Raw genomic sequence first — 15,856 nt, 5'->3', positions numbered from 1 at the left:
TGACAGTTCCAAAAAATTTGAAAATTCTGACTATTTGTTCGTGTCAGTTTTAACAGGGTTAAGAATCTAATTAGGTATCTAAAATGTATGTAGGGGAAATGTTTAATCAAAGTATTATTTTCTATTTTGAATAAAATATATTCAGTAGGCCCACATGGAGTCTGCGTGCGCAGACATCTGCAATTTTCTACAGATTTTTAGCCCATCGAGTCTATCTATTTACTTGTGTAAATTTGTGTACATTTATATTTACTCAGTATTTAAATTCATTTCACTAGTATTATTGTGATATAATAATAGTAATATTAAAATGTTCATATGATTTATTTACAATACAGTTGGTAAAGTAGTATTTTCTGCCTGTAATTCTCAGCAGAAATAGCAAAAAATGTTTGCAGATTCTGTCTGGCCCTAATATTTAGGTATGTAGCCTACTTTTAAACATACATTTTGTGTGATCCCTCTTATTTTTGCAAAATAATTAATTAATAATAACAAAGAAAAATTTTCAGATTACTCATACCTTTTGAGCTCAACTGTATTTGACAGTTTATTTTGATAAAACTTTTACATGAACTTTACACTTGGATGTGTGACTGCATGTTATTGTTTTAAATTATTTTGAATTAAAATGTGTGCCACTGTATGCAATTCATACCTATAAACCCTCTTGTTTTTGCCATATTAATTCTACCATATTTTACCATTCTATCCGCTGTCTTCCGTGTGTGTTTTTCCTGTATTTCTCCCGCATTTGTAATGTTTCTATGAAAAGTGAAAGTAGGAGCTACACTGAGCCGATCTCAAATGTGATGCAAGAACTGTTTAAGAGAATTAAGCTTTCACATTATTTTGGATTGACAGCACATTGAAATTAATGTAAAAACGGCCGCATTCACGTCCTTTCCAGTTGAGTGACGGACGCGCTCCATAGTGATAAAGACGGCTTCTATACACGTGATTTGAAGATGAATGACAGCGGATACTTTAAGATTCAGGTGTGTAAATAGACAAATACACAATAATATGTAAACATGTTTTATTTAAATACAAGTAATATTATCTTAAATTAGCATAAACAAAACAAATGTTTTTATTGCATTCTTAAAGTCAGACTCGCACCTGTTATCAAACAAAACAGAGGATCAAACTAAATTCATTTGTCGCTCTTTAGTAAATAGCTAACGTTAGTAACTGTAATCCATATTTAAATGCAGTGAATAAAAATGTTATCTTTTGAAGCTGACGGTCCATAAATTTACTACTATCAAAAGTGTTTACCATAAAGTTAACTTTAAACTAGCTCATCGTGGCTTTAGCCTATAGAATTATAGTGTTTTTCGCATACTATACAGAATGCAAATATGCGATTTCGGACTCAGTTCAGGTGTGGCCGTGCGTCACTGCTCCCTGCCTGGATAAAACCACCTCGTCTGCATTTATTTTAAGTAAAAGCCCATGCATGCAGTGACTGAGTGGCGATAATGAATAATTAATGATATGGCGGCCCGTTGCTCCCAAAAACATTAGAAGTTGATTAAACGTATGGTAATAATAGTGTGGGTTAAGCCTACCAATTCCTTATTATCCAATTTGTCATGGCAGTTTTCATTTTAAGTCATTGTTCTTTTTTTGTTTTCTATTTCGCGCTCCACGTCTCTTTCTCTCCATTTTGTACATGTGACTGTAACCGAGCAACGGATCAATTAAATGGTCAACGAAGAGGGAGGGGTGGTATAATTTTTTTATTCAATAAAATACAATTGTATATTTATATAAAATGCAGGATAAACATTTTTAACCAAAAATTTGTATTTATTTTGTTTAATATGTATAATAATATGTAGAATTTCAAAAATAGTTTTGGCACAATGGCGCCCCCCCATGTGTGGGGCCCCTATGCGCCGCATATACTGCATACCCCCTTTTTGCGCCACTGGCCATAGGACCTTGTATTTTCTGGGGGGTGTGTGTGTGTGTGTGTTCGAGACTGGGGCGGGACATATAACCAACCAGTGATGATGATTGGTGTGTCAGTGAACGTGGTGTAACTGAGAACATGATGATTGGCTTAGAGCAGGGATTCCCAAACTTTTCAGCCCGCGACCACCAAAATAACAATGCCAGTGACTCGCGACCCCCAATATCCTCTGAGGTGGTTATAAATACAGAAACCTTGCATGCAATGACGCAGACACCCCAATTAAATTTGTGTCAGTGCTTTAAATGTGCCAGAAAGTATAACCTGATGTTATAAAATCAAAATGCATCTGATGCTATTGCTGCCTTTAATATAATGTAATTACCCCAGGGGTGGCAATCCAATAGAACTAGTAACTATAAGCTACTATAGTAACTATATAGTATATAGTAACGATAAACGACTATTTTTATTTTCAGTATAGTTATGGATAAATATGTTAATTCTTATGGTTTAATAAAAATAAATAGATTTTTGGAAATCACCAGGCGCCCCCCCTTCATTGCCCTGCGACCCCTCGGGGGGTCCCGACCCCCACTTTGAGAACCACTAGCTTAGAGTACAGTGCCTTACCTGCCATCATGAGATGTATACATTCATTTATTCATTTTCTTTTCGGCTTAGTCCCTTTATTAATCTGGGGTCGCCACAGCGGAATGAACCACCAACTTATCCAGCATATGTTTAATGCAGCGGATGCCCTTAGAGCCGTAGCCCATCACTGGGAAACCCATACACACTCATTCACACACATAAATACACCATGGACAATTTGGCTTACCCTTCACCTGTACCACATATCTTTGGACTGGTGAAGGAAACCGAAGCACCCCGAGGAAACCCACGCGAACATGGGAAAAACATGCAAACTCCACACAAAAATGCCAACTGACCCGGCCGAGGCTCGAAGCAGCGACCTTCTTGCTATGAGGCGACAGCACTACCTACTGCGCCACCACATTGCCATGAGATGCACCAAGCTCTGCCTCATGTCAGATTGCACAATCCACTGCAATCTGGCTTGAGCCTGCCACTTTTGCTCACTCAGTGTATGCTACCAATGTAATGCTTTATTAAAATTATTTTGTACATTCTAGACATTTTTATTATATGTCTTAACTTTCAATGTAATAGTAAATGTATTTCACGTATGTCTATCACTTAATTAGTGTTAGTATGTGGCATAAAGCCTTTCTGCATTATGTAGCATTTGCAAACAGGAAATAGGCACTAGATTTCTCTCGTTGAGGTGAAAGGGAAGAATGTTTATGTATTGTGCTACTTCTACCCAGGAAAAATGAGCCTCTCTGCATTGGTGACAAGTAATTCTAATCGCATGCTGCCACAAAATTAGTGGCTATTGTATGCAGGTGATAACGTAAGCTCTGCTACCAAAGGAGGAGACTAAGATACTACGTTTTATATTTATTTTATAGTCATTTAACAAATAGTTACTTTCCCTGGTAATTAGTTACTTTTAGAATTATGTTACTAACTCAGTTACAATTTGTGAGAAGTAACTAACTATAACAATACTCTTTTAAAGGAATGTGCCCAACACTGATCCTGATCCAAACAAAGATGTGGCATGAGCAGTTTTAGCAGTTTACTCTAAATTAGACTGTATAATTTTGATATTTGAATCAAAAATACAATTGTCTGACTTTAGTTTTCTGAAATTAATTTCCTATATTTGTAGGAAACCACAAATGAGATTCAGATTCACTCTCTGCCAGCAGGTGGTGATTATTACCAGCAGAGATATTGGGCTCTATTTAACGATCTAAGCGCAAAGTCTAAAGCGCAGGGCATAAAAGTATTAAGGTCGTGTCCGAATCCACTTTTGCTGTTTTAAGGACTTATGCTCTTATGAACACTACTTTAAAGCCCATGCAAACAAAAAATTTACAATATTTATATTGCTAGCACACAATAGCCACGGTTCCACTATCGCGCCTAAAGCGAGTGAGCCAGTCGCGTTTCCTAATCGGGCCAAAGCGGGGCTTTCTTGGGGCCAGCGGCCGGCCTTTTTCGGCCTGCCGAATACCTTGGGCCCAAGAGGGCCAGCTGGGGCTTCGGGACGGAGTGAAAGGAGAGGCGGGCACAGTTTTCTGATCGCACAGGATTACATGCGCCAAACAAATAAACTAATAAATAAATAAATAAGGGAATGGTGTTCGTGGATATAACTCAGGACGCAGGTGGTGAAGAAGTTGTCACGGACGCTGCACTCTCTATTCTGCCACCCTAGGCGGCTGTCTAGGTCGCCTCTATGGATGCGCCGGCCCTGATAATACACAATATGAATACAACAGAAAGACATAAATCTTTACAAATTACGTGTCCACTTTTGTAGGCTCAACACAATATCTTGAAAAAATAGCCTAAGCTATATTGAAATAATTTAAAGAATTACAAATATTGCATATAATAAAATCACATTAAATGAATAAACCAATATAAAACAAACAAAAGCTCGCTATAACAATTTAGGTACTATATACGAATCAAACTGTTTTAAAGCCATATTAAACTTTCATTTTTCAAAAGCCTGTCTGGAAAAAAAGACTTTAGATATTTTCTAAAAACAATAAACACCGGAGAAGATTTAAAATATTATTTATAAAGTATTTGGAAACGATGAGATTAATCAAAGCTTGCAAACAGAGCATTTTTGGGGTGAGTAAAAGCACAAACTAAGCTACCTTTTTTTTCTGTCATACAGCTGCACAGCGCCACTTTACAGACGCATTGGGAAAACTGCAAATACAAAATGTGTTTTGTGTCAAACAAGTGTTTGTTTTTATATGACGTGGTAAAATTTAAAAAATTAATTTTAAATACATGAAGAGCTTTATTAGTGCATAGCTGCTGAGCGCAACTAAATATAGGCTTTATTTTATTACTTGCTCTTATGTGCTGAAATACTTAACACTTTCCTTAGCTTTAAATATATATAAAAGCAACATCTTCATCAGTAAATGAATATGATGAATGAGAACACACAGGTATGTGCGTATAGACATACAACGTGCTGTACAGTGACGGTTTAATTGTTTGTTTCGGCTGTCTTTATTTGAATTATTTCGTGATGATGTGATGGTGTGCTTTATCTGCCTTATTCCTGCTGAAGTGGGCAGGTTGTGTGAAGTTTGATTCTGGGAACGTTCTGGGGGCGGGTTTTGCATGACGTGCTACGAGCTACTAGCCCGACAGTGGAATTGCGACATGATTTCGGCTTCATTGCTCAACCTACCGGGCGATTGGCCTGGTCCGGATCGGCCTGGCCCGATAAAAGCCCTGGCTCGCACTGGCCCGACAGTGGAAATGCAGCTATTGTTATTCTTATGGTAAACAATTACTCCAAGTTAATCTACTGAAAGAAAATCAGTAGAATGTTTGGAGTGGCAGTCTTTCTGATGACGTCAACCTTATGGCTTCCACAACCGCATAGCATTATTCTTAACAGCACCCTTCTCACCTTATTGTTCGATGAGAAAATTATGTATTCTTTTTCAGTTGGACGTAAATCAATACAGTAAAATAGTCTCAGCAATTTCGGGTTCACTCAGACTTGAATATGTATTATTCAGAAGCAGGATAAACAGAAAATTCCATGTAAACTTTTCTATAGACAGTAAATTCCACTTAGAGCTCCACAGTAGTTGTGATTCAACTACTACTCCATTTGTGTCACAATTTGTTTGGCCCCTCAACTGATTGATTCGTCACATATTTCAATCGATTTTCTGCCGGTTTGTAGCTTATCATTACACCCCTATGGATCACCACAGTAACCTACATTCGGACAGACAAATCAGGCTAATATTGTGTAACCTGTCATTAAATAATTCCTGAAGATCTGACTCCTACGTCTCTCGGTTAACGCCAGACTGTGCTTTAATCAATTAATTCCTGGTTAATCTTGGATTGAAAGCTTTAAGACTAAGGAATCACTGTATTAATACTAACAAAGAAGATTTATCCTGCAGCCACTGCTGACTATCATTGTCCTTAACATTTCTTTTTCTATGACCTTCAGGTGGTATTTTCAGAGGAGGATCTGCCAAGAGACCCGGGGGAATATATTTTGGGATATTACAGTAACAACATGAACAGCATTGCAGGAGTAACAGAACCATTTCAGGTCTTCACTGCTCTAACTTGACTACAGTCTGATTTAGCTTAAAACAAATATTCATTTTGTTTGCATAAGCAGCTCAGTAGCTCTGATCGTGTTATTTCAAGGGTATGATGACTAGGTCAGAGCACTCTGGAATTGCCGTTGTCAACATTTGAAGTATTGATTGGAGCCTTGATTTGTATTTGAGGCTGGACATCCACAAATGAGCAAACATAAAGACTGTCAGTTCTGTCATTTGTTGTACAGACTTGATGCATAGATGCCACACAATGAAAGCATGCACAATTGAAATATTATACAATATACCACTTTTAATGTGGACTTTAACCCCAGAGATGTTTTGAATATAACACATTTGAATAAAAGGCAACTGAAGCATTTAAAAAGAAAAGAGTAGTTAAAAATCCATGGATCAGTTGTTTGAAGGTTTATGAACCAGCTCATTTGAGTCTAGAGAGATGGTCAAGTTTGAGACAAGATGGAAACTAGAACAGGTTGGAATATGACTGAGATCAGGAGCAAAATTGCATCCAAGTCTAGACCAGGAACGTGTTGAGTTTGACTTGAGACAGAAAGAAAAAGTCAAGAAGAAAAAATGTCAAGTTAGAGTAAGAGCTAAAACTACAAGATGGTTGAGTCTGAGACAAAAAATAGGGTCAAGTTTGAGACAAAATAGAAACATAAACAGACAGAGACTATAAGGGGGTCAAGTTTCAGTCAAGACTAAAAGAAAAAAAATGGCTGAATCCAAATCAAGAAGATAGTTTTGTCAGAGCCAGGTCCAAGGTCAGAAGAGGGATTGGGTCAAGACTGAAACTACAGGAGGGCTGAGTCTAAGTTAAAACAGAGGCAAGAGGAGGGTTGAGTTTGAGATTAAATGAAAACAAGAAGAATGTTGAGTCCAACTAAAACATACTAGAGACCAAGCAAAGGATTTTCAGAATGTAGACTGAACAAAGCTGATGATCAAAAAGAGTGAAATGAGTGTTGAGTCCAATACATCCAGACACTAGGGTTGAGTTTGACTTGGGACAAGAAGAAAAAGTCAAGAAGAAAAAATGTCAAGTTAGAGTAAGAGCTAAAACTACAAGATGGTTGAGTCTGAGACAAAAAATAGGATCAAGTTTGAGACAAAATAGAAACATAAACAGACAGAGACTATAAGGGGGTCAAGTTTCAGTCAAGACTAAAAGAAAAAAAATGGCTGAATCCAAATCAAGAAGTTAGTTTTGTCAGAGCCAGGTCCAAGGTCAGAAGAGGGATTGGGTCAAGACTGAAACTACAGGAGGGCAGAGTCTAAGTTAAAACAGAGGCAAGAGGAGGGTTGAGTTTGAGATTAAATGAAAACAAGAAGAATGTTGAGTCCAACTAAAACATACTAGAGACCAAGCAAAGGATTTTCAGAATCTAGACTGAACAAAGCTGATGATCAAAAAGAGTGAAAAGAGTGTTGAGTCCAATACATCCAGACACTAGGGTTGAGTTTGAGTCAAGTTCAAGGCCAGAAGAAGGTCAGAAAAGAGAGTCTGGGTCAAGTCAGGCAGAGGGATGAGTTCCCATAAAAATGGAAACTAGAAGAAGGTTGAGCCAAACTCAAGACTAAGTCAAGACAGAGATGGAGTTTGAGTCAAGACAGAGACAAGAGGTCTCTGGTAATCGTATCTGATCTAGAGCAGTTCCACAGAGGTTTGATTAAACCTTGATAAAATTTGCCCTGCCTGTAACTTTGTAGTAACAATTAAGCCTTGATAAGCTTGTTTAGGTGTGTTTGATAAAGGTTAGAGCAAAACACTGAACTTGGACATCCCTATTGTGGAATAAGATTATAAGATCGTCAAACTCAAGCCAAGAGCAAAAGAAAAATATGGTTGAGTTCAAAACTGAGACCATACAAAGGTTGATTGCAGGTTAAAACAGAGGCAAGAAAAGCATTCTGACTCTAGAGCAAGACCAGAATGAACTCAATTATAGACCAAGTCTAGACCAGGAATTCCCAACCTTGATCCTAGAGGCCCTCTATGACCAAAGTTGCCCATCCCAGGTCTAGATCGAGACCAAATAAGGTTTAAGTCCAAATCTAGACCAAGACCAAAAAGGAGACAATTACAAGTCACAACAGAGACCAAAGCATGAAACCAATCTGTTAAAAAGTCAAATAGGTTTATTAACATAATTTTAAGTTTTATTTTTCTTTCACTGAACTGTTCCTGTTTAACTTCTATATATTCTTTGTCATATATTTTTGTCTCTATATATTTTTTCCCACAGGTGCAGTTGCCCATGTCCACTCCACCAGCACCAGCATGTCGTTCACGCTCTGATAGTTCGGATGTGAGCTCTGAAGATGACAGTACGCTCGTCCTGTTGGCCCCAAGCTCACGCAGCCCCAGCCCTGGAAACCACAGCGGCAAACGCCACCACCACCAGAAGCGCCAGCGGAGCCGCAGTCCCGCTGTACCAGCACTTTCCGGCACGCCTCTTCCGTCCCTGCAGTCTCTCAGCCTGTGTCCTCGTCCCCGAGATGGCCCCCAAAAGACATCTTCCCCACGCCCTTCAACCAATGCCAAGAAGGAGCGTCTGGTTTCTCCGGACTCATTAACCTCACCCTCCCTCAGTCCTCTTAGTCCGAGGAGCCCAGGATCACCTGGAAATGGCATCAGTGCTCCAGAGGCTCTCGTAGCAGCCATTTTAGGAGAGCCCAGACCTGCTCAAATAGGAAAACCAGGTGATGTAATTCTATGACCTTCCTCGCTTACGATTCATTTCTAGACTTTAGGAGATATCGCAATGCAACTACTTGAGCAAAATGGCCTGTTTCTTCAGTCGCTTTTCAGATCTGCAGTTGTTCAGGGTCTCATACCTTGTTGTGCTTAATTGCTTCACAAACCCTTCCTCTTCTTCAATGGCTTTGCCAAAGTGGTTTATTTGTTTTTATATTTTGCATTATTTATAATAGATTGTAAATGGTGACAGTTCTACAGTGCACATCAGCCTTATAGTGCAGGACAACCTAACCCAAGGTGAAACTGTCCTGTAATCGTAGACTTCAAACAAACAGTGATGTCAGCAGTCATTTCAGCCTTTACCGTAACTAGTGGTTGACCAGTGTTTAATAACCGCTGTCTAGAAAAGTAGAATTAAAGAAAACAGTGCTTATCTGAAAGGAATTCCAAAAGGAATACTATGGGGTGTCTTTTCACCTTGTGTTTTAAAGTGAATAATCCTGGTTATATGACTGTTTTAAACATGATTTGTTGTATTTAACTATTTGAATTTAGCAAGCCATCAAATAAACTAGGGACAGTATATTGTTCACATCAATGTGGTTCAAAAGTCTGAAACCGCACTGAAAGTCTGAGACACAAAATCTTATTTAAACTAGAAAACCAGCAAAAAAACATTAATACGATAATAGATAAAATAGATAAAATAGCACTGTAATGCTTTGTTCACACCAGACACGGAACAATAAATTACACAAACTACATTTTAAATTTACTCGCTTTATTTGCATGTCAAATTTGCTTTATTTACGAGTCAAATTCATTTGACAATAGACGCAGATTTACAATATGGGCAGGGCTTCTGCTGGTCCGGTGACTCTTGCTTTATTGCTAAATGGCTAACATGGATTTTATTGAGAGAATAGCTGTGTCTATGTGCTTTATGAAGGCTGAAATACAGTGTTGTTTGTTTGGTGCCATGTCAGAGTCCACTAGATGCTTTCAGAGGTGCACCCAGCTCTGAGTTTATCACCTCCTTCAGAAAGTGTACCTGGATGATGGAGGCTTTCAGATGCTTCAGACTGGGCCAAGCCTAGTTTGATGAACTGTTGGCCGGTTTCGGCAAGAGGATACCAACAACAAGCACTTCATCATAATCACACCCCCTACATGAGATAGTTCATGATTGGTTAATGTGGTGCGAATGTTCGCTGAAGTTCAGATTTACCAACTCGAGCGATTCGCTCAACTTGTGTGGCTTTTTTATGTGTGGCGTATCGCACCGCGGGATGTTTATTCACATTTTTGCATTGACTTAACATGTAAAACACTCACGCTTGATGCTTCATCCGCATCTGGTGTGAACGCAGCATAATAGTGGACTCCACTGTCTGAGGCCCCGTTTACACTAGTGCGTTTTAGTTTTAAAACGGCATTGTAGAATGAAAACGATCCGCGTCCACACTCGCGTTTTACCCAGCGTTTCTGAATAGCTCTCCGTCCACACCAAAATGCTGAAAACGCACATCACGTGATCACACACACACTCTCGGGCAAGCGCTCCAGCATTTCTACCCAGATGAGAACTCTGCTTGTCGGACTGCTCATCAAGCATCTCCCGCTGGATCTAATCTCACTATATTTGCTAAACGTGATATTTCATTCATGTTGTTGTCTTTATCTAACGACATAGGCCAATTCCCTGACTTTGGTCATTGGAATCTATTAAGTTACTTGTTCACGGGTAACATGTTTTGGTTAAGCGCAAAGATAAGTTAATGATTAATCCAGGTACATTGACTGATCGCTCGTCTTTATTTCCTACAATGTATAAACTTATTGTATGTTATACTTTTATAATTATCGATTATTAAAACTGATATTCAGCAGAAGAGAGGGTGTGTTTCGAATTTTCACTGAAATTGAAAGGAGGCAGTTGTTATCGGCTCCGTTTTGTTATAAAGATCCACACAGTGAAGATGACGCTCATATATGCAGCACGACGCCTCAACATTTCTGCTGTCTGTTAAGTTGCTAATATTAAAAAGAAAATAGGCAGTTCCTTAAATCATGTTTACATTTTATTGTTGAGAAAGGGAAACAACGTAGCCAAGGTGATGTGAATGAAGTTATAAAGTACACTTTTCCCTTTGAAGATTTACCCGTGTCCTCGGTATGTTTTCCATATCAAACTGAGAAGGTGGAGACTGCAGCCTTGATCAAACTTGCGAAGTCTGAACTTATAAGAAGAGGATGCGAGACTGAACTGTGTGTGGGCTACTTAATATTGAGGAAAAGCCCCAATCAGATAGGCGAACGTTTGCAGCCCCGCCTCCGTTTTCAGATGTCTCCGTCTTTCCCCATCCACACTGAGACGGAGCAGCAGCGTTTTAGAATGAAAACGGCCTCTCCAGCGTTTTCAAAAAGCTCCGTTTTCGGCTCTCGAGAACTCCGGCGTAGTGTGGACGGATGGCGTAACCGTAGCAAAACTTATGCGTTTTCAAACTAAAACGCACTAGTGTAAACGGGGCCTGAGTGTATGTATGTAGATGACCACAACTGTATAAATTTTGTTTAGAGAATAATGAATACTTTACTTTAGCCAGATGCATTAAATTAATTATTAAAGACATTTATTGAATTGATCATAAATTTATATAGTTATGAAGAATTCTATTACAAATAAATGCTATTCTAATGTATCAAGAAATACAAAAAAGTACTTTAAAAACATTAAGCAGCACAACTGTTTTTAAAAATAATAATAAATGATAATAACAATAAATGTGTCTTAAGCAGCAAATCAGTTTATTAGAATGAGTTTTGAAAGATTGCATGACCCTGATTACTAAATGATAATTCAGCTTCACCGAATGCATAAATACATTTTTTTTGAATAATTTTGATGTATTTCAGTCAATTATCATTAATTACTTTTAGTTTAAGTAATATTTTTTAATACTGTAAATATATTTGTAAAGACAACCTTGGTAAGAGTCTGGAAAATTATTTAAAATTATTATAAATATATTTCTACTGGAAATTATATTTCCTTAAATTGACAAGAGGATAATACATATTTAGCACAGGTAATTGATTGCAAATTATCTTAAAAAAGGTTAAATCAGGGTTTCCGCAGGATCTTAAAAAGCCTTAAAATGTCTTAAATTCCAAGATCAAAATTTTAGGCCTTAAAAAGTCTTAAATTTACTGAAATATTGTGTTGTAGGTCTTATATCTTTTTTTAACAGGACTTAATTTTCCATTGTTCATTGCTTCCCAATCTGGCCAAAATACAATACAATCACCAACAATCCATCTCGATAAAACTTTAAACTTTTATTTAAACATGTGATTTTTAACTCTATCTACCATAATGGTTTAAATATTTTCCTTAAAGTAACATTTGTTTAAAAGTTCTCCATATATTTACTGCTGAAGACACTGACCTAGGCAGATTGTTGTGCATAGATTTAGTTTATTGTAGTTTTTTAAAACCTTTAAAACATTTGTTAATTTAAAAAAAAGCTTATGAATACAAGTAGAGCTTGCTTGTTTTTACCCAATATTTAAAATCTTTTGCTAAGAAATATCTGAAATATTATTATTATTATTATTATTTATTATGTTATTAATTAATTTATATATATATATATATATATATATATATATATATATATATATATATATATATATATATATATATATATTTATATATATATATAAATTAATAATTATATATATATATATATATATATATATATATATATATATATATATATATATATATATATAAATTAATAACATAATAATAATAATAATAAATAAAAAAAAAATATATATATATATATATATATATATATATATATATATATATATATATATATATATATATATATATATATTTTTTTTTTTTTTTTTTTTTTTTTTTTTTTTTTTTGATAGGGCAAATAATTTTTTTCCATCTGGGCTATTTGAAAAATTCCTTAGCCTTTAGCCCTTTATGAGTCTGAAATTTTATTCATAATGGTCCTAAATATGTCTTAAAATGTTTTAAATTTATGATGCTTTATGATGCACTTATGATGCTTTGCTGAAGTATCGCTCCAGCCAACAACCTCTCCTGAAACACAGCAAACCTCTGACAGCATCAGCTGATTAGAGGCAACCAATCACGTAAGCTCTGCTCATTTATTGCATTTTGTGGCATTATTTGATTTGTCTGAACTGAGTAAAACCTGTGTGGTGTGCGCGCGTGATCATATTGATGTGCAAAAATATACATCTCAAGGACACGAGTTTAGTAAATGTAGGACAAATAAATATCATGACCGATTTCCCTTTCAATGTCAGGAGACAATTACATGTTACTGTCAAAGGTTGATAATGTATAGATTGTTCTCCGTTGCAAATAAAAGATCTCCCACTTTTGCATATTCAATCTCTTTATTCTCTGTATTTTATTTTTGGTCTTTAAAAAAAAAGATCTCTTTTGTTTTTTCTCGTATGAATCAGCATATTGCCGGAGATCAAATTAAATTAACTATACAAATTGTATTTAATTTTGTTCGTTCATTTGCAAATCAAATGTTGTCATGTGTTGTGAGTCCTCACAATGAACTGTAAAATACAGGAATGTGAACAAAGAGGGCACAATGTTATCCCCAAAATTAAATAATTAAAACAACACTCGAAGCAATTATTAAATCGATGCAAAGCCTTGGAAAAGCTCAGTCATGGGTTACCTTGAAAAGGCTGCTAATCGGTATCATTATCATGTTTGTAGGTTACAAGGAGGGTGAGTTGTAACAAAGATCATCTTTTGAGTTTGATTTTTCTCTGAACGCTCCCAATAATCCATTAGACCGCTGTGAGCACTTACTCAGGGCTGGAATGTTTCTGTCAGACCTGAGGGCGATTAGACATTATGAAAGCTGTGTGATCATTACAGAAGTTCAAAAGCCAAAACCGGAGAGCAGAAGTATTTGGTAATATATTTTGAATGTTTGACTCATTCATAACTGACAGCAAATGTTGCGCAATTCATGTTTCGAAAGCATCTCCCTGAAGCAAAAACCGTCACCTGGCTGCAACGTGAGCATATACATAACAGCTATTTACACTTACAGTCGAGTGCAAGGTTATGTCTCTTCTGTAATATAATAAACAATGGCTTCAGACATCCTGTATTCATTTAACGAAGGAGAAAAACTACTTTTTTTGTTACAATTAAAGGGTTCCTTGATTAGGATTTCTTTTTCCTTTTTTTTAATTTGTTATTGTGTAATGTTTCTATTTATGCATAAGCAGCATCTGCTAAGTTAAGATGCTCAATGCAAAAGGATGTATTTTATGGTACATAATACACTTTTTTAAAGGCCTACAACCAGGGCCACCGCTGGCCACCACGAGCCCTCTGACAACACGGACGAAAGTAAAGGGGGGGGGGGGTATTCGCAAGCAAATCTGAAGAGCAGGGGTGGGGGTCGTGGGTCCCTAATAATATGGTTTGGTTTGGGACCACTAACCTAATGTATACCCTAAATGCCAATGTTTAAAACAAAGCACAGATTAAATCTATGATATACATCAGCATGATATACATCAGTCGACTAAGTGCAACACATGCGCCATATACTGACACTGAGGAGAAGAAACTTTTGAACAAAGTCATTATTTTTGTTTTATGTGAGCACAAAAGTATTCTTGTTCACTGTAAAAACAAATAAATAAATACTGGGTTCCACACAATTATTTTATGTTGGGACAAAATGAAGGAATTAAGTTAACTTGTTAAATTAACAAATTTAAGTGGATTGAACAAAAAATATATAGTAAAAAATCAAGAATTGGGTTGTTTCAGCTCATTTTAAATAAGTAGTTTGAACAAGTAGTAAAGATTATTCTTTTTTTTATTAGATTGAACCACTGACGGCATATGGTCTGCTTTAAAGATGTTTTTTTTTTCAGGGGTTTGGAACAATATGAAGATGAGTTGTTGCGAGGAAGGAGCGTGCAGATGAGTTAGTTTCAAATGGTCAAGCAGGCAGGGATCAAAATGAGTATATAATAATATGATTTTTTATTTTTGGGTGACTTAACCCTTTAATTGAAAAATAAGTTTTGCAAATAATGTCAAAGTTTACAAATATCTGACAAATCTGTGGCAACCACAACAAAATATATTCAGAAAAGTATATGGTTAATATTGAGTCCACTTTCAATAGTCTATTTATTTTCGTAGCTTCTTATAGCAGCGAGAGTTGAGAGCGTGATGTGTACAACTTATCTTATTAATTAAGCGCATCATTCAGGCGTTTAAAGTGCACTTTTCTTTTCTGGATATTCAGTGTTAACACTCTAATTGCACCATTTGTACAAAAGAATGCAAGTTGGAAAACACCTCATGTGCAAGTACAAAACATCCCCAGCCTGCATTTGGTGGCACCATAGAGCCCTGGGCTTGTGCTCAAGCTTGATCACTACAAAAGATTCACATTTTGCGCATGTATGATGTATTTGCAAAGTTTTAGAAGTATACAGTGGGCAAGAGGGCTGCAAGTTACTTATAAATAGAAAAACACAATCAAATTGGATTAATATCTTCCTCAGTTGACATTCATTCACAAATTCTCAAAACATAGGCAAATACAGAAACATGCTGCAAACATTGCAGACCACAACATAAATGTTTCAGGGGACCTCAAAAATAGCAGAATGGGCTACTTTCTGTTAAAAGTAAGTGGAACATCCTGATCAGGACAGGTTCATCGCTTTTTGGGGTCCCCGACACATTTCCATTGCAGTCTGTGCAATGGTTGTCTGTTTCATAATTGAATGTGTTGTGGGATTTGTGTGAGAATGTGTGGTCAACCGGATCTCAGTTTGATAATATTGCTAATTTTCTATTTGCATTAAGTTTTCCTAACTTGAAGTGCATTTGAACTTTATCGGTCACAATATAAAGCCCTTAAAAATAGGGGCATGCACTGACTAAAGCAGAAACAA

At 36.5% G+C, this 15,856-nt stretch overlaps 1 protein-coding gene across 1 annotated transcript in view; it reads left to right on the top strand.

Annotated features, from left to right (window-relative positions):
* Positions 1 to 13,284, top strand: part of inpp5ja (inositol polyphosphate-5-phosphatase Ja) — a 48,471-nt gene extending 35,187 nt beyond the window's left edge. The window contains exons 12-15 of the mRNA XM_087270112.1: positions 6,024 to 6,128; positions 8,394 to 10,244; positions 11,385 to 11,966; positions 12,839 to 13,284. Of these exons, the coding sequence (XP_087126238.1) occupies positions 6,024 to 6,128; positions 8,394 to 8,867 (579 nt within the window). The 3' untranslated portion in view covers positions 8,868 to 10,244; positions 11,385 to 11,966; positions 12,839 to 13,284. The remainder of the gene's footprint in view (positions 1 to 6,023; positions 6,129 to 8,393; positions 10,245 to 11,384; positions 11,967 to 12,838) is intronic.
* The last annotated feature ends 2,572 nt before the right edge of the window (positions 13,285 to 15,856 follow it).

This window comes from Danio rerio, chromosome 10, assembly GCF_052040795.2.
Source record: "Danio rerio strain M-AB ecotype USA chromosome 10, GRCz13ab, whole genome shotgun sequence".
Classification (NCBI taxonomy): domain Eukaryota; kingdom Metazoa; phylum Chordata; class Actinopteri; order Cypriniformes; family Danionidae; genus Danio; species Danio rerio.
Note: the sequence above shows the minus strand (reverse complement) of the source record. Positions and strands in the feature narration are given on the sequence as shown.